Genomic DNA, 25333 nt, shown 5'->3' with positions numbered 1-25333 from the left:
CACTCCCGGGCCACAGCAGAGAGCTGGCTTGGAAGGGGGGCAACCGGGACAGAATCCGGCGCCCCAACTGGGACTGGAACCCGGTGTGCCGGCGCCGCAGGTGGAGGATAGTCTATTGAGCCATGGCGCCGGCCAATACAAATATTTTTTAAAACAAGTGAGGGATTAAGAGTGAGGGATTAAGAAGTAGTAGAGGCTGGCGCCGCGGCTCAACAGGCTAATCCTCCGCCTTGCGGTTGTCCCTCTTCCAGGCCAGCTCTCTGCTGTGGCCCGGGAGTGCAGTGGAGGATGGCCCAAGTGCTTGGGCCCTGCACCCACATGGGAGACCAGGAGAAGCACCTGGCTCCTGCCTTCGGATCAGCACGGTGCGCCGGCTGCAGCGGCCATTGGAGGGTAAACCAATGGCAAAGGAAGACCTTTCTCTCTGTCTCTCTCTCTCACTGTCCACTCTGCCTGTCAAAAAAAAAAAAATTTTTTTTTTGTATTATGAGACCTGTACTGTGACGCACAAGGTTAAAGGCCCGGACTTCAGCGCCAGCATCCCATATGGCTGCCAGTTCGAGTCCTGGCTGCTCCTTTTCCGATCCAGCTCCCTGCTGTGGCCTGGGAAAACAGCAGAGGACGGCCCAAGTTCTTGGACCCCTGCACCCGCATGGGAGACCTGGGAGAAGCCCCTGGCTCCTGGCTTCTGATCGTCTCAGCTCTGGCTGTTGTAGCTATTTGGGGAGTGAACCAGCAGATGGAAGAACTCTGTCTCTACTTCTCTCTGTAACTCTTTCAAATAAATAAAATAAATCTGTTTTTAAAAAATGAGTATTAGAGAGACAGAGAACTAGAGAGAGAGACAGAGAGAGCGAGCTGGCTCCTATCTGCCTGCCTCACTCAGTAAACGCACACTCTGGCTGCGGCTGCGGCTGGGGCTGAAGCCACAGCCAGGACCTGGGAACACAATCCAGGTCTCCCACATGGATAGCAGGAACCCAATTCCTTGAGTCACCACCTGCCGCCTCTTAGTGTCTGCACTGGCAAGAAGCTGGAGCCAGGAAATGAACCCTGGCACTCCAATGTGGTATGGGGGGAGAGGGGATCTTAATCTGTGCCTCCCCTGCTAGGTCAGACAGCTGCCCCTGCGCTTTCTCCTTTTATATCACTTATTACTACTGGACATTTGTGTGTGTGTGAGTGTATGGGTATGTGTTTACTTACGTGTTGTCTACCCCCACTAGAGGCCTCAAACATTTCAAAGTAAGGTAAGGACTTCAACATCACTGATCTGTTCCCACTGCCCAGCAGGTGCCAGGCCCAGGGTAGAATCTCATTAAACACACTGCGATGCAAGCATCCCAAAAGGGTGCTGATTCAAGTCCTGGCTGCTCCACTTCCATTCCAACTCCCTGCTAATGGCCTGGGACAAGCAGCAGAAGATGGCCCAAGTGTTTGGGCCCCTGCACCCACATGGAAGACTTGGGTGAAGCTCTTGGCTCCTAGCTTCAGTCTGGACCAGCCCTGGCCATTGCAGCCAGCTGGAGAGTGAACTAGCAGATGGAAGATGGAAGATGTCTCTCTCTCTGCGCCCCCCATAATTCTGACTTTCTAAATAAATAAATAAATCTCTTTAAAAAGTAAAATTATTGAATGAATAGTACATCAAAGACATGCTTTTACATATTTTTGTAAATCTGTACAAATGTTTCAATAGAATTGTTAGGTCGGAGTATGAATATTTAAACTATAATATAAATCATTAGAATAATCTTTTAAAAATGGTACCACCTCACACCCACCCCAACAGTAGGTAAGAATACACTTCCCAGCCGGCGCCGTGGCTCAACAGGCTAATCCTCCACCTTGCGGCGCCGGTACACCGGGTTCTAGTCCCGGTCGGGGCGCCGGATTCTGTCCCGGTTGCCCCTCTTCCAGGCCAGCTCTCTGCTATGGCCAGGGAGTGCAGTGGAGGATGGCCCAGGTCCTTGGGCCCTGCACCCCATGGGAGACCAGGAAAAGCACCTGGATCCTGGCTCCTGCCATTGGATCAGCGCAGTGCGCCGGCTGCAGCGGCGGCCATTGGAGGGTGAACCAACGGCAAAAGGAAGACCTTTCTCTCTCTACCTTTCTCTCTCTGTCTGTCTCTCTCACTGTCCACTCTGCCTGTCAAAAATAAAAAAAATAAAAAAAAATAATAAAAAAAAAAGAATACACTTCCCGCTAACTTCCCTGACACAGGATATTACCAGCCTATGATTTTGGACATATGGGTTTTATGCTGAAACCAAAAAGGCAAAGATGCATGTGGGACTGTGTCCAGACCCCACTTCCACGCTGACACCATCAGGCTGGGGGCCCTCCTCTCAGGGCACAGGGCCCTGGACTTCAAGAGGCTGAGTCCACTGGCCCACCAGCTGTGCATGGCGGCCCTATCTCCACCAAGTCTCTTACTTAATCCTTGCCCTTCAGCTTACCCCACCGCTGGAAGAATCAGATTTCAAAGCCAGTAGGAATATAAAAGTACTTCAAAAAGTTTGTGAGAAATGGAGTTAAAAGGTAAGTCTGGGGGCAGGCATTTGGCCTAGGGGTTAAGGCCCCCGTTGAGATGTCTTCATCTCATATCAGATGACCTGAATTCAAGTCCCAACCCTGCTTCTGATTCCTGCTTCCTGCTAATGCATATCTTGGAAGGTAACAGTTGATGACTCAGGTAGTTGGGTCACTGGCACCCATGTGGGAAACCTGGATTGAGTTTCTGGCTCCTAGCTTTGGCCTGGTCCATTCCTGGTTTCTGCCTCTCAAATAAATAATTTTTTTAAAAAAAATTGTAAGGGCCAGTACTGTGGCATAGTGGGTTAAGCCATCACCTGCAGCACAGGCATCCTATATGGGATGATTCAAGTCCCAGTTGCTCCATTTCTGATCCAGCTCCCTGCTTAGGCCCTTGCACCCATGTGGAAGACTTGACTTCAGTCTGGCCCAGTCCTGGTCGTTGAGGCTATTTGGGGAGTGAACCAGTGGATGGAAGATTTCTGTCTCTCTCTGCCTCTGCCTCTCTGTCTTTCAGATACATAAATAAATCTTTAAATTTTTTTAAAGGATATTGCAAGGTGTCCGGTGCGTAACAAATCTTCCCAGGCAGACGAATCAATTAATTCACAGGCTTTTATTGGGGTTCCGCTCCCGGACGAGGTTCCACGGCCCCAACAGAGCAACAGAGAGGGGGCCAGGGAAGTCGCGTGTCAGAGATTGGGAGAGCTCCTTTTATAGATTCAGGGCATGGGAGTTAAAGGTTGAGGCGGGTCTGATCCTCATTGGTTGACCTTTAGGCACCTGCAGGGACCTTGACAAGGACTTTTCTTCCCCGGAAGTACAGGTAGATTCTCCATTCCCGGAGTATAGGCCTTCCCTCCTTGCGGATCCCAAAGCTAACAGATATGATTATTTTGGTGAAAAAATTTTGGGAATCCATACATGATTTTTTAAAAGATGCATTTATCATGATCTTTTTCAAAATCACTTATATGTATAGGTTTCAAAATTTTTAAAAATTATTTATTAACTTATTGGAAAGGCAGAGAAAGAGGGGGAAGAGAGAGAGATCTTCCATCTGGGAAGTTTACTCCCCAAATGCCTGCTACAGCCAGAGCTGGGCCAGCATGAAGCCACAAGCCAGGAACTCCATCTGGGTCTCCCAAAGATGGCAGGGACCCAAGCCATGTGCTACCTCCCAGACACACTTGCAGGAAGCTGGGCTGGAGGCGGGACTTGATCCCAGGTATCTCAACTTAGAATGTAGGTGTCTCAAGTGGCCACTGAACCTATGGTACCACAACGCCCACCCCTCAGAAATTTTCAGACCAGAAAAATACTTAACGTTTTAATTTCATTTTTCCATGGACTTTTTGGAGTATCATTGTACAACTTCAGCGACAGTCTCGGTAATCCTGGCTGATTGTATCATCCAGGCATGGTTCTAGCTTCTCTGGGTTCCATTCTCGTCATCTGTAAAATACACATACACACACACACACACACACACACACGTGCCTTGAAGAGATCCCATGAAGATTAACTGAAATGCATGAAGCATCTGACTCCACCTAGCAGGCACCAACACTGTCCCAGCTCCCTCCCAGCTCCCTCAGAAGCACCCTGCTGCACAGCTCTCCTGTTCTCACTTCATCAAGGCCAGCCTGGCCCGTGAGTAGGCTGAGGGCACCGCCCAAACACAGGGGATGCTCAGCAGAGGACCCCAGGCACAGAGGACTTGTGCCTGCAGCACCGGGATCTTTTTCCTGTGGCCATCTCTCCATCACCAGACAGCTGATGGTGTCGCCTAGGACTGGATGCTCTCCACCCACTGGATGAGCTCATCTCTCAGGCCTGAGCTCATCATGGGCCTTTACAGAACTTCAGAGCCAACTCAGACTGGCCACTGAGTCATCTGAGTCATCGAAACCTAGCCTTAGCCACCCCCACTGCTAACAAAAGCCCAGCATGGGATGTCTGTCTTATCTCCTTCCCTCCCCTAATGAGGCAGGCCCCTTGACTCACTGCTGAAGAGTCATGCCTTCTTTTGTGCCGCAGCAAGCTGAACAAAGCTGGTTTAAATCATCACAGTGTGGCTAGCACACACCCAGCAGCCCTCATGGTCATCCAGGTCATTTCCTGTGGACTGTCCAAGCCCAAGAGGAGAGGCCATTAATCAATTACCCACATGTTTATCGAGCGCCTGCACACTGCGAGGCACTCACCAGCCCCCGTTTATGGCATTCCTGCGGAATGACCTTTGCAGTTACTGAAACGCCTTACAAATATAGAGAAAAGTGGCCCTTTGTGCCTCCATAAAGGGGGTGGGGAGTACTCCATGTCCACAGAATACAAAGGACACTCTTTGGGCTACCTGCTTCAGAAGGCCCCAGTTTTAAACTACTCTGGTGGAGAGCTCCTCCCTTATCTAGGTCAGTGGTCAGCATTTTCTCTTGGGAAAGATCTTGTAGTTAGCATGGTTGCAGCCGCCATCAAATCTTTCAAGATGAGGGGCCTGCATCATGCAGAGAGCTGCTGAGATAAGCGGGAGCAACAGGTGCAAGGGCTCCTTTCTCTAAGGAGGCCAGCTACAGCTGAGGTCCTGTACACACACAGACACAACCTGTACAACAGCGTGGGCTCTCCCAGCTGATGATCCCAATTAAAAATCCAATGAGAATCTTAGGTCCTCAAGCTTTTTGTACAGAATCCATATACATGAGGGACTGGCAGCTAAGTGCCATAATGGAATCTGCCTGTGAATTCCCCTATAGGAATACTTGGAGCATGGATGGAAGTAGCAGCCTTTACAGCTCAATTAAGCATAACGAGAAATAATGCTCATTTCATTAAAGCAGGGGCCCTCAGCGGTCACTTTTCCCCAGTTATGCGTCTCAAGTTTCTATTACGTCAGTGCTCTCTCTGTTCTAATTATCTTGGTTGTGCAAATACACTGTCTATCCATATGAAGCAAGTCTGGGGGCCATCAAGAAATACGCGGTGAATTTCCTGACTGCATAACTATTCACAAGTATAGATTATTCTCAAAAGTCACTGCTTTAGGCCGGCGCCACGGCTCAATAGGCTAATCCTCCACCTGTGGTGCCAGCACACCGGGTTCTAGTCCCAGTCGGGGCACCGGATTCTGTCCTGGCTGCCCCTCTTCCAGGCTGTGGCCAGGGAGTACAGTGGAGGATGGCTCAAGTGCTTGGGCCCTGCATCCCATGGGAGACCAGGATAAGTACCTGGCTCCTGCCATTGGATCAGCGTGGTGCGCCAGCCGCAGCGTGCCGGCTGCGGCGGCCATTGGAGGGTGAACCAACGGCAGAGGAAGACCTTTCTCTCTGTCTCTCTCTCACTGTGCACTCTGCCTGTCAAAAAATAAAAAAAATAAAAAAATGAAAAGCACACGTACAACATTATTGTACACTACTGTGCAAGGAACAACACTACCATCCCATTTTGGATTCGACAATCCTGTATTCTCAGGGTGAGCTGACGAACTTGTGGTGAACTGGTCAAGTAACCGCTTCAGAGGGAATCGGGGCAAGTGATGAGGTGGAGAAATCCAATCAGTACCTGAGCGGTCACACAGGGAGCAGGGCCAGGAGTTGCCACATTCTAGCCTGAGATCTGGAAAGCTGGGGCCGGCCGGCAGTTGGGGACAGTCAGAGCTGGGCTGAGGTAGCCTGAGGTTTGTGGAGAGAACAAGCACAGGTGAGAGGTAAAGGTAACACGGAAGATGAAGAAAGACAGCTCAACTTTTGTTGTTAGTATATTATTTGTTTTGGAAGTGAAAAACGGGTTTGACTTTTTTTTTTTAATTAAAGATGTATCAGAGTAGGCTCTAAATTTAGAGATACTGATTGTTTCTCCAAAATCAAAAGCATTCACTAGAAAATATTTAGCTTTGGGTAAAGTCTATCTATCTTTAGTCTTACGAAACATTCCTACAGACTGCAACACTGAGAGAAATTCCTGGTTCCAAAGGATTTGGTTCAAAAGTGCAAGGCTCAGGCTGAGAAGACCAGGCACATCTTTCCCGTGCTGTATTGAAAGTACTTGGCAGTGTGATCGGCAATTTCAATTTTACATCTTCAGGGCTAGAAATCTTGCCTGTTTTGCTGCTAAGGAAGGGTGAATGGCTGGACAATAGTGGAATTAAAGCCTTTTACTTGCTAAGTCATGAGTCTTTGTAAAGAGGATAAACAGGTTAAGTTTGTTATCCCAACAGCTAGAGGCAAGAGTTTTACTCAGTTATTACAACATTACCACAAACATGTGGATTCTGCAAAAGTTGCCTAGCAACACTCCAGTTAGAGACAACACCGGCTGGGGAGAGGAACTGGAAATCTGAATGAGATATCCTGGGGCAGGTGGGTGTAACTTCTCTCCGGGGACAGAGTGTGCTGTACTTGGAGGAGCGTGAAATTTGAAAAATCAGCAGTCACTTGAAATTTCAGTTAGGACATCACTGCAGTTCAACCATAACACCGTGCCACAGTCCCAGCCAGGGGATGCACGGCCCAGGTTTCTGCTTCATTTGGGCACTTTTGTTTTAAAGACCACTAGATTTTTATTTGATTATTCCTGAAACGTGTATTAAGCACTCTCTCCCAGGCCAACGCACCGTGTATGGGGTCTCTACAGATAAACAAAACTTGGTTCCAGTCCCGGATGGGAGGGCAGTCAGACAAGTAAACAAAGCCAGAGCATACCCAGTCAGTGTGCAAGGCAGCAGGAAGTTCCAGAATCCAAGATGGGCTTGGGAGAGGCGGCAGCCCAGCACCAAGACTCCTTTCCAGCTTTGTGACAGTTCCTTCTTCCCCATGGCCATTCTCTACACTTTTTGGGAACTTACCTCAAGGTTCTGCACAGGGACCTGCGTGCAAAGTAGGAGTTGATAAACAAAAGCCAGGGTTCAGACTGTTTACCACTAGGAAGGGGGAGCGGGCTGAGGACTGAGGGGATAGGAGGGGACTTGTGTACCACTTCAGTTCTTATTATGAGAGGGAAGAGCAGCGGAAAAAGACCACAGAGAAGAAAAAAAAAAAAAGGAAAGAAAATGTGTGATACCTGCTAACCTCTACAAACTTAACAGAGTTGTAACCTTCTGTTCAGAATATTAAATAGGCGAATTAATCTGCAAACATAACAATTTAAGGAAGCAAATAAGCCAAAAAATATTTTAAGTAAGGGCTCTTTAATCAAGCTCACATGATAGTGAGCACTAAGCCCTATCAGAATGCTGCAATCAACAAGATAGAGAAGGTCCCTAGCCTCAGGAATCTCATTTTTCTAGGTGATAGAAATCAACAACACCGAGATAAATATAAGGCTCTTAAGGAAATGGAAATACAGCAGGGTGTTGTGAAAGAGCTGGGGGGAGGAACCCGAGATTACAGGATTAGCCACGGGGACAGAATTTCTATACAGGAGGGGTTTAGGAGCCCCAGGAGAGCTGGGGCAGGCACCTAGGGAGCTTTAATACCCCTCTCCCCCAGAAGGCACACTGTTTTTACACACACCTCGAGTTACAGATCAATACAAAGCAGTTTCTAAAGTTCTTTTTTTTTTTTTTTTGTATTGACACTTCACATAATATAGAGAAAATGTCAACTCTCCATATCAAAGAATCCTATTTGTCGTCAAGAGTGACAGGAGGGGAGGTGTTGGAGGAAGGGCACTGAAACCTCTCCTTGGGCCACTGGATCAGAGAATGCAGCCCCTTGAAACGCACCAGCACCAGCATAGAATTCTTGTCCTCCAAGAGCTTAAAATTAAGTTCGGTTTAACACACAAAAGAAGACATGTATATATCACTTAGCAAACACTTGAAGGAGACAGCTGTTGACCCTGTACTATCTTCAGCTGTGCACCAGGAAGCTGCCCACGGAATGTGTGAGGCATGAAGCTGTATTTTCATTAGAAATTCAGCTTGAATTGATTTAGTTTTTGAAAAGTGAAAACACATACGACTGTGTTAACAGCCATAAAGTATTACCATAAGAAAAACAGACAACAGAAATAAATGGAAATGTTAGACCCAGGACAACTGTCCAGTAATAGCAATTAGAGCAACAAAACCACATTAACAAAGCTTAAATACCCAACTGATGAGCATGCCCTAACCCACTGCCGCTGTCTGGGGGCTTACATCCTATGACCCAGTAATTCCCACTCCAGGAATGTATCCTTAAAAAATAAAATCCCCGCAAACAAGAGAGATGCAAAAATGCTCTTTAGGGGGTTATTTACAACAGAAAAATTGGAAGAAACTTGTATGAGCAATAACGGATTTGCTGAGTAACATTTTCGCAGAGCACCAGAAGAGGTCCCCCCCACCACCCCAATTAGAACTTAAGACTGCAGCGAAGCGGGCCAGTGGTTTTGCCAACAGCTGTCCACGTGCTGGCAAACAAAGATAAACACCCCGGACGCACGGAGGGCACCTAGCTTCCTGCTAGGACCGCCTCTGCTGCTGCTTCTATTTACGGTGGACCGGCCTTGGGTCTACTGGAGGGGACTACCTGCCTGGGGGAGGTCACCTCGCTGCGACACGCCTCCCGTACAGCCGCCCCAGGGGGAAACTGAGGCACTGAGGCCGCCCCCACAGTGCCGCCAGACTTCGGCGGGCGGGCTCCCCACGGCGGCGGCTCGCACTACTCGGGACGGACCGGAGGCGGAGTCACCATTCGCGGCTCCGACCTCGACCAGGGAACGTGACGGCCCACAGCCACGCCCACAACGCCCAGTGGCCTGCCCCAAGGGGACACCGGGCAGGAGACGGCCGCCGCGGGCACTGCCCGAAGCCACGCGGTCCCCGCTTTTTCCAGGCTCGTAAGGGCTCAGAGACGCTCCTCGGCCGCCCGCCCTGCTTCGGACCCCAAGAAGCCCGAGGAGCGGCGAGGAGGCCGCGTTCGTTTCCGTCGGGGAAAGCCCCGCGCCCTTCGCCCCTCCCAGGAGGCCGCCTCGGCTCCGGGGCCCGGCCCCATCCGGGCGGTGTCCGGGTTCGGCCGGGTCGGGCCCCCGGCCGCCGGGGCTCCCTCATAGGCGGGCGGCGCCGGGACCCGCCCAGGCCAGGCGCGGCGCCGAGCGAGGGTGGAGCCAACAGTTCGCGCCAAAATCGCGTAGCTGGGCCCTCCCCCGCGGGCTACGTCGCGCCCTCTTTTTTTTTCAAACCCGGAGCTGGGCGGGGATTGGTGGGCTGGACGTTCACGTGGTTAACGGTCGCGGGAAGCCGCGGAGCCCGAACTTTCGCTGGACCTGCGGAGACCCCTGCCTAGGCGTCCAGGCTGTGCAGCCTGTGCAGGGCAGTCCGCGCCACCACCATCGCTGCCGCCCCGAGCCCGGAGCGCCCAGGAGCCGCACCCCGCCGCGACGCAGTCTCGCCGCCGCCGCCGCCGCCTCCGCGCCCGGGCGCGCCCAGTCGCACGTGGCGGACCCGCCCCCTGGGCCGGCCTTGCGCTGGACTCCGCGGACCCCGGCTGTCCGGTCCTCGGCCCCGGCCCCAGGCCCGCGATGAGCTTCCTGAGCCGGCAGCAGCCGCCACCGCCCCGCCGCGCCGGGGCCGCCTGTAGCTTGAGACAGAAGCTGATCTTCTCGCCGTGCAGCGACTGTGAGGAGGAGGAGGAGGAGGAAGAAGAGGAGGGTAGCGGCCACAGCACTGGGGAGGACTCGGCCTTCCAGGAGCCCGACTCGCCGCTGCCGTCCGCCCGCAGCCCCGCGGAGCCCGGGCCCGAGCGCCGCCGCTCGCCCGGCCCGGCGCCTGGCAGCCCCGGGGAGCTGGAGGTGGACATGCTGCTGCCCGGCGCTTGCCCGAGCGCGGACGGGGCGGGCGGCGGCGGCGCCGAGGGCGACTCCTGGGAGGAGGAGGGCTTCGGCTCCTCGTCCCCTGTGAAGTCGCCGGCGGCCGCCTACTTCCTGGGCAGCTCGTTCTCGCCGGTGCGCTGCGGCGGCCCGGGAGACGCGTCGCCGCGGGGCTGCGGGTCGCGCAGGGCCAGCGAGGGCCCCTGCTCGCCGCTGCCGGACCACCCGGGCACGCCACCGCACAAGACCTTCCGCAAGCTGCGGCTCTTCGACACGCCGCACACGCCCAAGGTGAGCGGCCCGGCGGCCAGGGCCCGCGCCGGCCGGCCGGCCGAGCCTTTTAAAAAGGCCGCGGCGCCGGGGCCGAGCGCGCCGCGGCCCGGGTTCGGTTACATAACCGCCCGGCCGCACCCCCCCGCTCGCTCTTCTGCGCCGCCACCCAAAGTTGGCAGCCCCTCGTTTGGGCCCTGCCCAGAAGTTGTCCGTTAAGATTATGTAACTGAACAATGGGCCCGCTCTGGGACTTCTTCGGCTGACAAAGGGGCAGAAGGGCGCCGTCCAGGTGGCCGAGGGTTTGCCGCCCCTCCTGGAGCCGGGCTGCCGTGAGCGGGTCCGGCCCGAGGGCCGCCCGCTAACGTGGTTCGCTAGGATGCTGGCTGGGTGCTGGCGCGGCCGCCTGACACTCCCGAGCCATATGGTGCCTTTTAAACGCAGCCACGGGGCCTGTAATTTGGGCGGCGCGGGCAGAAGGAGTTCGGTTAAAAAAAAAAAAAAAAAAGGGAAACCTGCACTTGTGGTTTAGTGTGGTGTGGCGCGCCGGGGAAAGTTTGAGGTCTGCAGGGGCCTGGGAGTGGAGGCTGGTCTGCGGGCTCCTGGCGGCGCGCACGCCCCTGGCCCGACCCCGAGTGACGGGTAAGCTTGTTTGTCTCCTGGGGTTTGCGGGGCACCGCCGGCCGTGGGTCCGGTGTCTTCAGGAGGTGTGCCGCACCTGCTCGCGGGCGGCCGCTGAGCCTGCAGCTCGCCGCCTGTAAAGCTGTCCGGGCACAGCAGATTTAAACACACTTCCTCAGTGGGGTTAGTAGGCAAAGGGGAGCTTCTGCAGCGTCCGTTTTGTTTTCGCGGTACCGTTAGTCATAAACCTGAAGGAGTACGTGCGCTTCGGAGCTTTACTGCTGATTAGCCGCCTCGCCCGCGGCGGAATGAGGGGCGGAGTCCCGCGGAGGTGGCTTCCAAAGCCCTATTCAGAGGGGGGAGGGGAGCTTTTGTGGGACTCTGGCTGCCTTCTATTTTTAGATGAGTTGAAAAAAGGCTGGTTTGTTAACTTTTGGCCACCAAAATGAACTGTTTTAGTCCGCATAAATATTCTTTTTCGGCCTACAGACCGATTTCACTTTGTTATCTTTTCCCAAAAAGGTAGTTAGTATCTAGCTTGAGACTTGTTCTGTGGCCAGTGTATTTTGCTTGCAGTATAACAAAGGCCTGTGTGTTGCTTTGCGTTCTGCCCCAGGAAAGGCTGGTGGAAAATTGGGTTGAGAGGGCTGTTCAGGGTGCAGATCCTAAAAATTTTATTTCTCCTCCCCTAGAGTTTGCTCTCCAAAGCTCGAGGAATTGATTCCAGCTCTGTTAAACTCCGGGGTGGTTCTCTATTCATGGATACAGAAAAATCAGGAAAAAGGGAATTTGACACACGACAGACCCCTCAAGTGAATATTAATCCTTTTACTCCGGATTCCTTGTTGCTTCATTCTTCAGGAACGTGTCGTCGAAGAAAGAGAGTGTATTGGAATGAGTAAGTCATTTAACAATTTGCTTCCCCAAACCAACAAAGATTTTTTTTTTTAAAGATTGATTTATTTTGACAGAGTAACAGGGAGAGATATTGTCCATCCTTGGTTCACTCCCTAAATGCCCACAAAGGGTAGGGTTGGTCCAGGCCAGAACCAGGAGCCCGGAGCTCCATCCAGGTCTCCCAGGCAGATAGGGGGCACGTTTAGCAGGAAGCTGGATTGGAAGTAGAGCAGCTGAGACTTGAACTGGCGATAATACCGGATGCTGGCGTGGCAAGCACAGGCTTAACCTGCTGCGCCACAATGGCTGGCCCCTCACCTCACCCAAGATCGGTTTGGTATATTTATCAAAATTTAGTTTCTGTTGAACAGCATAGATATTTGTGCTTTGAAATTTTTTCCTTTACTAGCACTTATCCCCTAGAAGATAGAAATTAATGAATTATCTGGAGGAGGAGCAGTGTGGGAAAGAAAAGAATAAAATACCTGGATATCTTGCAAGAAATCTGGTATCAGAAGTGAGGCAAGCAGAGAACGTTAGTTTAGAAAGGCTTCAGTTTTGATATGTCATCAAGTGAGCATGTCTAAGCTGAGCCATTTTCTTCAGCTTGTCTGAATCTGGTGACTACAGAATTAAATGCTTTTATGTTTTTGTTCATTAAAATTCGATTTCATTGTACACTTATCAGATGAAGTTTTGGATCTCAAATTGATGTATCTGTTCAGAGTGATGGAAAATTACATAATATTTTTTCAGTTCCTGTGGTGAAGACATGGAAGCCAGTGATTATGAATTTGAAGATGAAACAAGACCTGCTAAAGTAAATAGTTTTATATTTCCTTTTCTTTTTTTTTTTTTTTTTTTTTTTTTTTTGACAGGCAGAGTGGATAGTGAGAGAGAGAGACAGAGAGAAAGGTCTTCCTTTGCCATTGGTTCACCCTCCAATGGCCTCCACAGCTGGTGCGCTGCGGCCGGCGCACCACGCTGATCTGAAGTCAGGAACCAGGTGCTTCTCCTGGTCTCCCATGGGGTACAGGGCCCAAGCACTTGGGCCATCCTCCACTGCCTTCCCAGGCCACAGCAGAGAGCTGGCCTGGAAGAGGGGCAACCGGGACAGAATCCGGCGCCCCGACCAGGACTAGAACCCGGTGTGCCGGCGCTGCAGGTGGAGGATTAGCCTAGTGAGCCGCGGCGCTGGCCTATTTCCTTTTACTGTATCTGGAAATTTGATTTTATAGCTCTGAATAATAATAATACATGATAAGTACATGTTAAATAAGCATTAAACATAGTTACAATGATTTCTAAATTTCACACATGGTCCTTTTACCATGGCAAAAAGTCATTTTTACATATTTATAATGTATATTTGATATGCTTTTTATTTTTTCATTTTATTTTTTAGAAAACTTTTATTTAATAAATATAAATTTCGAAAGTACAACTTTTGGATTATAGCGGTTTTTCCCCCCATAACCTCCCTCCCGCCCGCAAACCATCCCATCACCTATTCCCTCTCCCATCCCATTCTTCATTAAGATTCATTTTTAATTATCTTTATATACTGAAGATCAATTTAGTATATATTAAGTAAAGGGATATGCTTTTTATTACAGAGGATTACAATTACTGAAAGCAACATGAAGTCACGGTATACAACAGAATTTCATGAGCTAGAGAAAATTGGCTCTGGAGAATTTGGTTCTGTGTTCAAGTGTGTGAAGAGGCTGGATGGATGCATTTATGCCATTAAGCGATCAAAAAAGCCATTGGCTGGCTCTGTTGATGAGTATGTGCTAAACCTTTTGTCTTTTTTTGGTCTGGTGTGTCGTTAAATACATTAAGGTTTTCGGTAATTGAACACTGACCACTGACTTTGCCTAACTTTTGAGATGTTAGAATAATTTAGTTACATCCTTTAAATTAAAAAAAACTTTCATTAAAAAAACTTTTAAGATTTATTTTCATTTTATTTGAAAGGGACAGAGACAAAGATCTGCCATGTACTTGTTCACCTCAGAAATGTCCACAATAGCCAGGGGTAGGCCACATTGGAGTCAGGAACTAATTAATGATTTCTGTGTGCATTACAGGGACCCAAGTACTTGGGCTAGCACATGCTATCTCTTACGATGCAGGTTAGCAGGAAACTAAAATAATGAGTAGTAGAGCAGAACACTCCAATATGGGATGCAGGCATCTTAACAACTATGCGAAAAGTCCCTCACCCCTCAAGTCCTTTAATTTTGTTAATTAGTTGTTACTGGATTTGGGGAATACTGTGAGTAGTTTGATTTTAGAGCCTAACAAACTTTTTTTTTTTTAAAGATTTTATTTATTTATTTGAGAAGTAGAGCTAAAGACAGACAGATGGAAAGACAGAGAGGTTTTCTATCCTCTTTCTGGTTTACTCCTCAAATGGCCGCAATGGCTGAACCTGGGCCAATCTGAAACCAGCAACCACGAGCTTCTTCCAGGTCTTCCAAGCGGGTGCACGGGCTCAAGCACATGGGCCATCTTCTGCTGCATTCCCAGGCCATGGCAGAGAGCTGGATTGGAAGAGGAGCAGCACCCATATGGGATGCTGGTGTTGCAGGTGGAGGCTTATTAGCCCGCTACGACATGGTGTCGGCCCCCAGTTTTTTGTTTTTTGTTTTTTAATTTAGTTGAAAGGTAGAGTTAGAGAGATTCTGCATCTGCTTGTTCACTCTCCAAATGGCTTCCAGTGTCAGAGTTGGGCCAGACTAGAGCCTGGAACTCCATCCGGTTCTACCACACGAGTGGCAGGGACCCAAGTACTTAGTCCATGTTCCCCTGCATTCCCAGGCGCATTAGCAGGGAGCTAGTTTGAAACTAGAACAGCCAGGGCTTGAACTGGCACCCATATGGGATTCTGGCCCTGTAGGTACCAGCTTAACCCACTGTGCTACAATGCTGACCTTAACTTAAATTTCCTTCTTTCTTTCCTTTTTTTTTTTTTTTTTTTTTTGACAGGCAGAGTGGACAGTGAGAGAGAGAGAGAGAAAGGTCTTCCTTTTCCATTGGTTCACCCCCCCCCCAATGGCCGCTGTGGCCAGCACGCTGTGGCTGGCGTATCACGCTGATCCGAAGGCAGGAGCCAGGTGCTTTTCCTGGTCTCCCATGGGGTGCATGACCCAAGGACTTGGGCCATCCTCCACTGCACTCCCGAGCCACAGCAGAGAGCTGGCCTGGAAGAGGGCAACCGGGACAGAGTCTGGCGCCCTGACTGGGACTAGAACCTGGTGTGCCTGTGCTGCAAGGCGGAGGATTAGCCTGTTGAGCCACGGCGCCGGCCCTAAATTTCCTTTTTTCTAGTTGACACCTATGAATTCACGGGAAATTTTTTTTTTAAGATTTATTTATTTGAAGGTAGAATTACACAGAGAGAGAGAGGTCTTCCATCTGCTGGTTTACTCCCCAATCAGCCGAAACGGCTGGAGCTGTGCCAATCCAGAGCCAGGAGAGAGGATCTTCCTCCAGGTGCAGGGGCCTAAGGGTGCAGAGGCCCAAGGGTTTGGGCCATCTTCCACTGCTTTCTAGGCCATAGCACAGAGCTGGATCGAAAGTGGAGCAGCCAGGTCTCAAACTGGTGCCCACATGGGATGCTGCCACTGCAGGCAGCGGCTTTTCCCGCTATGCCACAGTGCTGGCCCCTACAGTAAAATTTAGTCTTTGCTGAGTCCTAGGGCCAAAAAGATGTCTTCTTTTTGACAGTCTTCTTTAATGGAAGCCTTTGGAAACCCTCATGAGTTTTAACCGTGTGTCTTAAGCAAACTGTTTTTAGTATAATAATAGAAAAGTCAAGTTTTTGCGAAGTTGCAGATAAATTAATTCAGTTTAGGCTTGAGTAAAAATGATTTATTTTTCTATTGATTGCAATTTTCTTGTAGGCAGAATGCTTTGAGAGAGGTATATGCTCATGCAGTACTTGGCCAACACTCTCATGTGGTTCGATATTTTTCTGCCTGGGCAGAAGACGATCATATGCTTATACAGAATGAATATTGTAATGGTAAGTGATGTAATAGTTCTCTCTCAATTTGTGAGCTTGGGAAAATGAACACCGAAGAAAATTTATTACCATTTCAAATATTGCTCTGTTTCTCTTTTCTCTCTTAAAAATCCAAGGTCAAAGGCATGGCATGAATTTGAAGTGCAATTAAAGATTGAAAACTTAGTCTCTTCTGCAGCCCTGTACATACCTTTTTATTTATTTATTGTAGAGATTGAGTTATAGAGAGGTCTTCCATCTGCTGGTTCACTTCCTAAATGGTTGCAATAGCCAGAGTTGGGCTGATCAAATCCTGAAGCCAAGAGCTTCTTCCAGGTTTCCCACCCGGGTGCAGGGGTCCAAGCACTTGGGCCATCTTCCACTGCTTTCTCAGGTAACTAGCAGAGAGTTGGATCAGAAGAGAAGCAGTCAGAACATGAATTGGTGCCCATATAGGATGCCAGTGTTGCAGATGGAGGCTTTGCCTACTATGCTACAGCACCAGTGCCCCTCCCCCATACCTTAATAGAACTTTGCATGCTATTTATGTGTCTATAACTCAGATTAAACTGAACTTCTTTAGAGGACAATGACTTGGACATACATACATATGTGTCCTTAGCAGGTAGCATAGTGTGTGAGGCATACAGTAAGGTGTATTGTCATCTGTTTGCCGTAGCTATAACAGAAATATCTGAGACTGGATAATTGATAATGAACAGAAGTTTTATTTGGCTCATGGTTCTGGAGGCTGGGAAGGCCAGGAGCACAGTGGTCTTTGTGCTGTTTTATCCCATGGTGGCAGGTGGTAGGACAAGAGAGGATTGAATTTGCTTTTATAACAAACTCACTACTATGGTAAGTACATTAATCCATTCGTGGGGGTAGATTCCTAATAACCTAATTTCCCCTTTTTCAGCCCTGCCTCCTAACACCTATATTGGGGACTAAGTTTCCAACACATGACTTTACACATTCAAATCATGACATTCTGCCCCCTGCCCACAAAATTCATGTGTTTCTCACAGTGCAAAATACTTGTGTGTTAATATCATTCTAGTAGTCCCAAAAGTCTTAACTTAATCCATCATCGTCTCAGAAATCCAAAGTCCGGAGTCTAATCTAAGCCAGATACAGGGGAGATTCAAAGCACAGTTCATCCTCGGGCAAATTTCCTTTGCTTGTGAGCCTAGGAACTCAAGTTACCTATTTCTAAGATAACAATGGTGGAACAGGCATAGAACAGTCCCACTCTGAAAGAGAGGAATAGACCAGGAGAAAAAGGTAACTGGTTCTGAGTAAGTCCAAAATCTGACGGGGAAGATAATACAAAATCTTAACGCTGGAGAATTTTTTATTGCATGTCCTGCATCATGAGCATATTGGGGCTGTGGGTTGGGCTCCAGGTTTAGTAGGCTTAGCCTGGGGTGGGAGTGCTGCCACTGCTACAGGTCTCTGCCAGGGCACCCAGCCTGTCTGTGATCCTTGGAATGTAGATGGAGGGAGCCATGCCCCTACATTTCTTGCACTCTGTATTCCTGCAGAATTAGCACTACATGGACACTGGACACTGCCAAGGTTTATGGCTTAAGTTTGAGAAGCCATCTCCAGCAGTGCTTGAGAGGCACTCGGGCCCACTTGAGTCACAGCTTAAGTGACTAGAGGGTATTGTGCTAGAATTGGTGGATCAAAGTCCTAGGTGGCCCTGGGCAGCAAGTACTAATGTCCGGACCTCAGTTACCTTTTTGGAAATCTTTCCCTTAAGGTCATCCTAGTTTGTTTCAGAAGTCTCCAAAATCCCTTTGGGATGTTTTCCCCAGTCTTGTTTAGTATCACCTGACTTTTTCTGTATTACCCTCCTAGGGAAAGGTCTCTTGGCCACATCTTTTGCTTTGCTCTCCTAAAGATAATTTTCACTCTTCACATGGCAAGACTCCAAACATCTAAAATCTTTGACTCTGCCTCCCATCCCCCCCCCTTTTTTTTAAATTTATTTGACAGAGTTATAGACAGAGAGAGAAAGGTCTTCCTTTTGTTGGTTTACTCACCAAAAGGCTGCTACAGCTGGTGCTGCACCGATCCGAAGCCAGGAGCCAGGTATTTCTTCCTGGTCTCCCATGTTGGTACAGGGACCCAAGCACTTGGGCCATCCTCCACTGACCTCCCAGGCAACAGCAGAGAGCTGGACTGGAAGAGGTGCAACCGGGACTAGAACCCGGTGTCCATATGGGATGCCAGCGCCACAGGCAGAGGATTAACCAAGTGAGCCATGGCGCTGGCCCTGCCTCCCCTTTTTTTAAAAAAAAAAATATATATATATACTTATTTATTTATTTGAAAGACAGAGTTACAGAGAGGCAGAGAGAGAGGTCTTCCATCTGCTGGTTCACTCCCCAGTTGGCCGCAGGAGCTTATTCCATGATCTCCCACGTGGGTGCAGAGACCCAAAAACTTGGGTCATCTTCTGCTTCTTTCCCAGGTCATAGCAGAGTGCTGGATCAGAAATGGAGCATCCAGGTCTTGAACTGGCACCCATATGGGATGATGAAACTGCAGGCTGCAGCTTTACCCAATATGCCACAGTGCCGTCCCTTCTGCCTCCTTTTTTTTTTTTTTTTTTAAAGATTGATTTATTTGAAAGAGTTACACAGAAGGAAAGGCAGAGAGAGAGAGGTTTTCCATCCTCTGGTTCATTCCCCAGTTGGCCGCAGTGGCTGGAGCTATGCCAGTCTGAAGCCAGGAGCTTCTCACGCGGGTGCCAGGGGCCCAAGAATTTGGGCCATCTTGTACTGCTTTCCTGGGCCATGGTAGAGAGCTGGATTGGAAGTGGAGCAGCCAGGACTCAAGCCGGCGCCCGTATGGAATGCTGGCACTGCAGGCGGTGGCTTTACCCGCTACGCCACTGCGCCAGCCCCTGCCTCCCTTTTAATAATAGCTTCTGTCTTAATAATTTATTGATGCCCATCAGAATGCCTTGCAGTGGATTCCCAGCTCTGGCTACTGAATCCATCTTCCTGCTAATGCATACCCTGGGAGGCAGCAGTCATGGCTCAAGTAGTCCGGTTTCTGCCACCCATGTGAAAGACCTGATGTTCCAGTCCCCCAGTTTTGCCTTGGTCCATCTCTGGCTATTATGAGCATCTGAGGAGTAAACCAATAGATGGGAGTTCTGTCTATCTGTATGTCTTGGTCTCTCTGTCTTACATTTATTTATTTATTTGAAAGGCAAATTTAGAGAGAACCTTCTATCCTCTGATAGACTTTCCAGATGGCTGTCACGGCCAGGGCTGGGCCAATCAGGAGCCAGGAGCTGCTTCTGGGTCTCCCATATTGATGCAGGGGCCTAAGCACCTGGCCCTGCTTTCCCAGGCCATCAGCTGCTGGGAGTGGAATTGGAAGTGGAGCAGCTGGGGCTTGAACTGACCGCCATATGGGAATGTCAGTGTTGCAGGTAGTGACAACCTATTAATGCCACAGTACCGGCCCCAAACATAGGTATTTTTTAAAAGAAAATAGCCATTATAGTTCCTTCAATATTGTGCTTAGAAATTTCTTCACTAGATACCCCAGTTTACCGCTCTTAAATTCTGTCTTCCTTAGCTCTCTGCTATGGCCAGGGAGTGCAGTGGAGGATGGCCCAGGTGCTTGGGCCCTGCACCCCATGGGAGACCAGGAAAAGCACCTGGATCCTGGCTCCTGCCATCGGATCAGCGCGGTGCGCCGGCTGCAGCAGCGGCCATTGGAGGGTGAACCAACGGCAAAGGAAGACCTTTCTCTCTCTGTCTCTCTCTCTCACTGTCCACTCTGCCTGTCAAAAATTAAAAAAAAAAAAAAAAAAAAAATTCTGTCTTCCTTAAAGCCCTAGGGCACAGACACAGTTCTGCCAAATTCTTTGCAAATGTATAATAAGGATAGCTCCTACTCCAATTCCTTGCTCTTCAGTTCTATCTTGGCCCTCATCAGAATAGCTTTTTTTTTTAAGATTATTTATTTGTTTATTTGACAGGTAGAGTTACAGTGAGAGAGAGAGACAGAGAGAAAGGTCTTCCTTCCGTTGGCTCACCCCCCAAATGGCCACTGTGGCCGGCACTGTGCCAATCCGAAGCCAGGAGCCAGGTGCCTCTTCTTGGTCTCCCATGCGGGTGCAGGGGCCCAAGCACTTGGGCCATCCTCCACTGCTCTCCCAGGCCACAGCAGGGAGCTGGACTGGAAGAGGAGCAACCGGGACTAGAACCCGGTGCCCATATGGGATGCTGGCGCCGCAGGCAGAGGATTAGCCAAGTGAGCCACGGTGCCAGGCCCCAGAATAGCTTTTACCACACATATTTCTGCAAAAATTGATCATGGCCCTGAATAGGCATTTTTCTTTTTTCTTTTCTTTTTTTTTTTTTTTTATTTGATAGGTAGAGTTACAGACAGTGAGAGAGGCAGAAACAAAGGTCTTCCTTCCGTTGGTTCACTCCCCAAATGGCCGCTATGGCCAGCGCTGCACCGATCCAAAGCCAGGAGCCAGGTGCTTCTTCCTGGTCTCCCATGTGGGTGCAGGGGCCCAAGCACTTGGGCCATCCTCCGCTGCCCTACTGGGCCATAGCAGAGAGCTGGACTGGAAGAGGAGCAACCGGGACTAGAACCTACCTCCTATTTGGGATGCTGGAGCCGCAGGCAGAAGATTAACTTAGTGAGCCGCGGCACCGGCCCACGAATAGGCATTTTTCAAGAGAAGAAATTGAGATGGCCAACAGACACTTGAAAAAATGCTCAGGATCACTAGCCATCAGAATTGCTCTCATAGAAATCAACAAGCAACAAATACTAGCAAGGATATGGGGGAAAAGGTACCCTAATCCACTATTGGTGGGAATGTAAACTGGTGCAGCCACTGTGGAAGACAGTATGGAGATACCTTAGAAATTCATAAACAGACCTACCATATGACCCAGCAATCCCACTCCTGGGAATTTATCCAAACCACAAAAAATCAGCATATGAAAGAGTGATCTGTACCCCTGGTGTTTATAACAGCTCAACTCACAACAGCTAAGATATGGAATCAAGCCAGATGTCCATCAACTGATGACTGGATAAAGAAAATGTATATATGCACTATAGGGTACTACTGAGCTGTAAAAAAAAAAAAAAAATTGCAGTGCTTTCTGCTGCAACAAAATGGATGCAACTAGAAACCATTATATTTAGTGAAATAAGCCAGTCCCCAAAATGCAGATATCATGTGTTTGATCTGGGATATCTAAAATGTAATGATTTGGAGTAAAATGGACATTTTGAGATTTGATGATTTTTTTATAGCCCTTGTCTCTGCTGATGAGGAACAGTGGTTTTTTTCTTTATCCGATTTGTTAAACTCCTTACTTAGTGTAGGGTTAATCTTAGGAGTATAAAGTGTACTGAAAATGGATCTTTGTAAAAATTAAGAGTGACAATAGGAGAGGGAGGAGGAAGAAGGGTTGGAGCATAGGGGGAAGGAAGGGAGGGGAGGAGGGAAGTATCACTGTGTTCATAAATATGTGTGTGTGTATAATATCAAACTTAAATACGTAAATAAAATTTAAAGAAATTACTCATGGCCAGTTTTCCAACAGTTCATGTTTCCTTTTGAGCTCTCAGAAAAATTTCCCTCTACATTCCATTTGTGACAGTTTTGTCTTGTTCTAGCTTGTTCATCCAAATTCTTCTAGCCGCTACGCATTACCCAGTTCCAAAGTCAATCCCACATTTTCAGGGATTTCTCACAGCAGCAACACCATTTCCGGTACAGATTTTTTGCCTTAGGTGCTTTCCTGCTTCAATAACAAATACCTGAAACTGGCTAATTTATAATGAACAGAAATCTATTTGGCTCCTGGTACTGGGACCTGGGAAGTCTGTGGGCATAGTGCTGGTGTCTGATGCTGGCAAAAAGGAATGTTTACATACAGAAGGGAGATCTAAATTCAGCTGTTCTTCAAGGCATTCTGTAATCCTGCTCCATTCCCACTATATCCAGCCTAGTTTACTGCTGGAACCCTCTAGCAATTCTCTATGAAGTAAATTACACTGTTTGTGTTCCCTAGCTGGTCCTCTCTCTCTCTACTTCCCCCCAAGTGAAAGGAAACAAGCATGTTACGGGATCAGCTTGCGGCCTCCCTAGCTTCCAGTTTTCAACAAAGGGCCAACGTGTTTCTCTCTTTTCTGTTCAGCCTTTACCAAAATTGTGGTCTGATTCTTGATCCTTGTAGACATTTGTTATTATATAGCCAAATCTTTATATGTAACGAACTCTTTTTTATATAAAAAATCTGAGTATTGAAGAATTTAGAGTTTAGGGAGTACTTGAGATAGCAAAGGTTTTTGTTGTTTGTTCTCATTTTTCTGTTAAAATTATACAAGACCAGCCATCTCACAGCTTAGATGTAAGGAAGTGATAAATAGTGGATGAAGGAACTTCATATTTAAAAAACAACAAAATAAGTGAAAGATTTCTTAAATCTGACTGCTCAAGTTGTCATTTCATTACACTTGAACTTTTTAAGTATTCAGTACACAGCATTGCTGCTAGTTTGTTTCACAATTCTTGAAATGTTTCTATTCATACCTTCAAAATATTTATGTAGTCATCTCATAACCTTGAGGACTTAGTGTTTCTTAACCTTGGTTTTTCAGTTATCACATTTAATTTAGAACAATTTAACAATGATATTTTCTCTATTTCATATTTGCTAGATACCATCTCCTGCTAGACTTTTCTCTATTTTTTTTTAAAGATTTTATTTATTTACTTGAGAGGCAGAGAGAACGAGAGAACGAGAGAGAGAGAGGGAGAGAGGTGTTCCATCTGCTAATTCACTCCCCAAAGTGGCCACAACAGCCAGAGCTGGGCCTGTCTGAAGCCAGGAGCCAGAAACTTCTTCTGGGTCTCCCATACAGGTATGGGGCCCCAAGGACTTGGGCCATCTTCCCCTGCTTTCCTAAACAGTAGCAGAGAGCTGGATCAGAGGTGGAGCAGCTGAGACTCGAACTGGCACCCATAGGGGATGCTGGCACTGAAGGCCATGGCTTTGCCCACTATGCCACAGTGCCAGCCCCTTCTCTGTTCTTTTTCTATAGCAATGTTTATAGCTGTCCACATATCAACAACCCACTAAATACATGGTTGTGTAATTCAGATGATTTTGAGAAAACTTCAAGGCTTGGGTTTGACTAGCCTCAGATTACTAAGACTTCTTCTTGAAATAAAGTTAAATTTTAAAATAATCTTTCAAAAATATTTTGAAGTAGAGTAAAACACTTAAAGAATGTAAGTCTTTTATTTATTTATTTTTTATTTATTTGTTTATTTTTTTTGACAGAGTGGACAGGGAGAGAGAGAGACAGAGAGAAAGGTCTTCCTTTGTCGTTGGTTCACCCTCCAATGGCCGCTGCGGCTGGCGCACCACACTGATCCGATGGCAGGAGCCAGGTACTTATCCTGGTCTCCCATGGGGTACAGGGCCCAAGGACTTGGGCCATCCTCCACTGCACTCCCGGGCCACAGCAGAAAGCTGGCCTGGAAGAGGGGCAACCGGGACAGAATCCGGCCCCCCAACCGGGACTAGAACCCGGTGTGCCGGCGCCGCAAGGCGGAGGATTAGCCTAGTGAGCCGCGGCGCCGGCCAGAATATAAATCTTTAAAAATAGACCTGTGGGGGATCTGGGCTGTGGCATAGAGGGTAAAGCCACTGTCTGCAGCACTGGCATCCCACGTGGGTGCAGATTCGAGTTCTGGCTGCTCCACTTCCGACCCAGCTCTCTGGTGTGGCCTGGGAAAGCAGTGGAAGATGGCCCAAGTCCTTGGGCCCCTATATGCTCGTGGAAGACCCAAAAGAAGCTCCTGGCTTCGGGTCAGTGCAGCTCCAGCCATTGCGGCCATATGGGATGTGAACCAGTGATGGAAGACCTCTCTCTCTGCCTCTCCTTCTTTAGCTGTGTAACTCTGACTTTCAAATAAATAAATAAATCTTTAAAAAAAAAATAGACCTGTGGCATAGCAGGGAAAGCCGTCACCTGCAGTGCTGGCATCCTACATGAGCGCCGGTTCAAGTCCTGGCTGCCTCACTTCTGATCCAGCTCTCTGCTATGGCCTGGGAAAGCAGTAGAAGATGGCCCAAGCCCTTGCATCCCTGCACCCGTGTGGGAGACCCAGAAGAAGCTCCTGGCTTCAGATCAGCTCAGCTCTGGCTATAGTGATCATTTGGGGAATGAACCCATGGATAGAAGACCTCTCTCTCTCTCTTTTTTAAGGTGCCGGCCTTAAACATATTTTTAAAATTAATTAATTTATTTGAAATGCATAGTTAGAGTAGGAGAAATACAGAGATCTTCCATGTGCTGGGTCATTCCCCAAATTGCTGTGGTTGTACCAGGCCAAAGCCAGGAGCCAGAGCTGCTTCTAGGTCTCCCATGTGGGTGGCAGGGGCCCAGGTACTTGGGCCATTTTCTGCTGCTTTCCCAGGCACTCAGCAGGGAGCTGGATTGAAAGTGAAGCAGTCAGGACTTGAACTGGTGCATATGGGATGCCAGCACTGCAGGCAGTGACTTCACTTGCTGTGTCAGTACTGGCCCCATAAAACAGATTTTTTTTTTTAAAGATTTATTTATTTATTTGAAAGTCAGAGTTACACAGAGAGAGGGGAGGCAGAGAGAGAGAGAGAGGTCTTCCATCCGCTGATTCACTCCCCAGTTGGCCACAACAGCTGGAGCTGTGCCTATCCGAAGCCACGAGCTTCTTCCAGGTCTCCCACGTGGGTGCAGGGGCCCAAGCACGTGGGCCATCTTCTACTGCTTTCCCAGGCCATAGCAGAGAGCCAGATCGGAAGAGGAGCAGCTGGGACTAGAACTAGCGCCCCTATGAGATGCTGGCCCTGCAGGCAGCGGCTTTACCTGCTACGCCACAGCACCGGCCCCTAAACATATTTTTTTTTTAACAGTTTCTCATTGTGTGAGATAAAATATAAACTTACAAAGTTTCTGAAAGTTTAAATCAGTTAACTGTATAATTTCATGAACTCTTTAAAACCAGATTTATGTGATCATAAGGGTAATTAAAGCTGTACTAAAATACTAGTTTTTACTTTGAAAATTTGTGGACTGTTGGTAAGGATATGGTGAAACAAAGCTTTTTTTTTTTTTTTTTTGACAGGCAGGGTGGACAGTGAGAGAGACAGAAAGGTC

The 25333-nt window shown here is 48.5% G+C and overlaps 1 protein-coding gene and 1 long non-coding RNA gene across 6 annotated transcripts in view; one reads left to right on the top strand and one right to left on the bottom strand.

Moving 5' to 3' along the window:
• Positions 1-9552, bottom strand: part of LOC138849586 (uncharacterized) — a 43269-nt gene extending 33717 nt beyond the window's left edge. Inside the window, exons 1-5 of one of the 3 annotated variants that reach the window (XR_011388518.2) lie at positions 9052-9552; positions 7236-7399; positions 6097-6206; positions 4543-4663; positions 3863-3990 (exon numbers count right to left, since the gene is read on the bottom strand). This is a non-coding gene — a long non-coding RNA (uncharacterized LOC138849586). Of the gene's footprint in view, positions 1-3862; positions 3991-4542; positions 4664-6096; positions 6207-7235; positions 7400-9047 lie in introns of all 3 variants that reach the window. The other 2 variants (XR_011388519.2, XR_016231454.1) reach the window with 2 other exon arrangements.
• Positions 9553-9749: 197 nt separating this feature from the next.
• Positions 9750-25333, top strand: part of WEE1 (WEE1 G2 checkpoint kinase) — a 28905-nt gene continuing 13321 nt past the window's right edge. Inside the window, exons 1-5 of one of the 3 annotated variants that reach the window (XM_002708805.6) lie at positions 9750-10617; positions 11910-12115; positions 12871-12934; positions 13731-13903; positions 16026-16147. In XM_002708805.6, the coding sequence (XP_002708851.1) occupies positions 10039-10617; positions 11910-12115; positions 12871-12934; positions 13731-13903; positions 16026-16147 (1144 nt within the window). In that variant the 5' untranslated portion in view covers positions 9750-10038. Of the gene's footprint in view, positions 10618-10719; positions 11239-11565; positions 11740-11909; positions 12116-12870; positions 12935-13730; positions 13904-16025; positions 16148-25333 lie in introns of those variants that run through there. The other 2 variants (XM_008266070.5, XM_089328994.1) reach the window with 2 other exon arrangements.

This window comes from Oryctolagus cuniculus, chromosome 1 (genome assembly GCF_051225735.1).
Source record: "Oryctolagus cuniculus isolate XC-2025 breed Fujian yellow rabbit chromosome 1, ASM5122573v1, whole genome shotgun sequence".
NCBI lineage: Eukaryota > Metazoa > Chordata > Mammalia > Lagomorpha > Leporidae > Oryctolagus > Oryctolagus cuniculus.
This window is presented reverse-complemented; position numbering and strand designations above follow the sequence as displayed.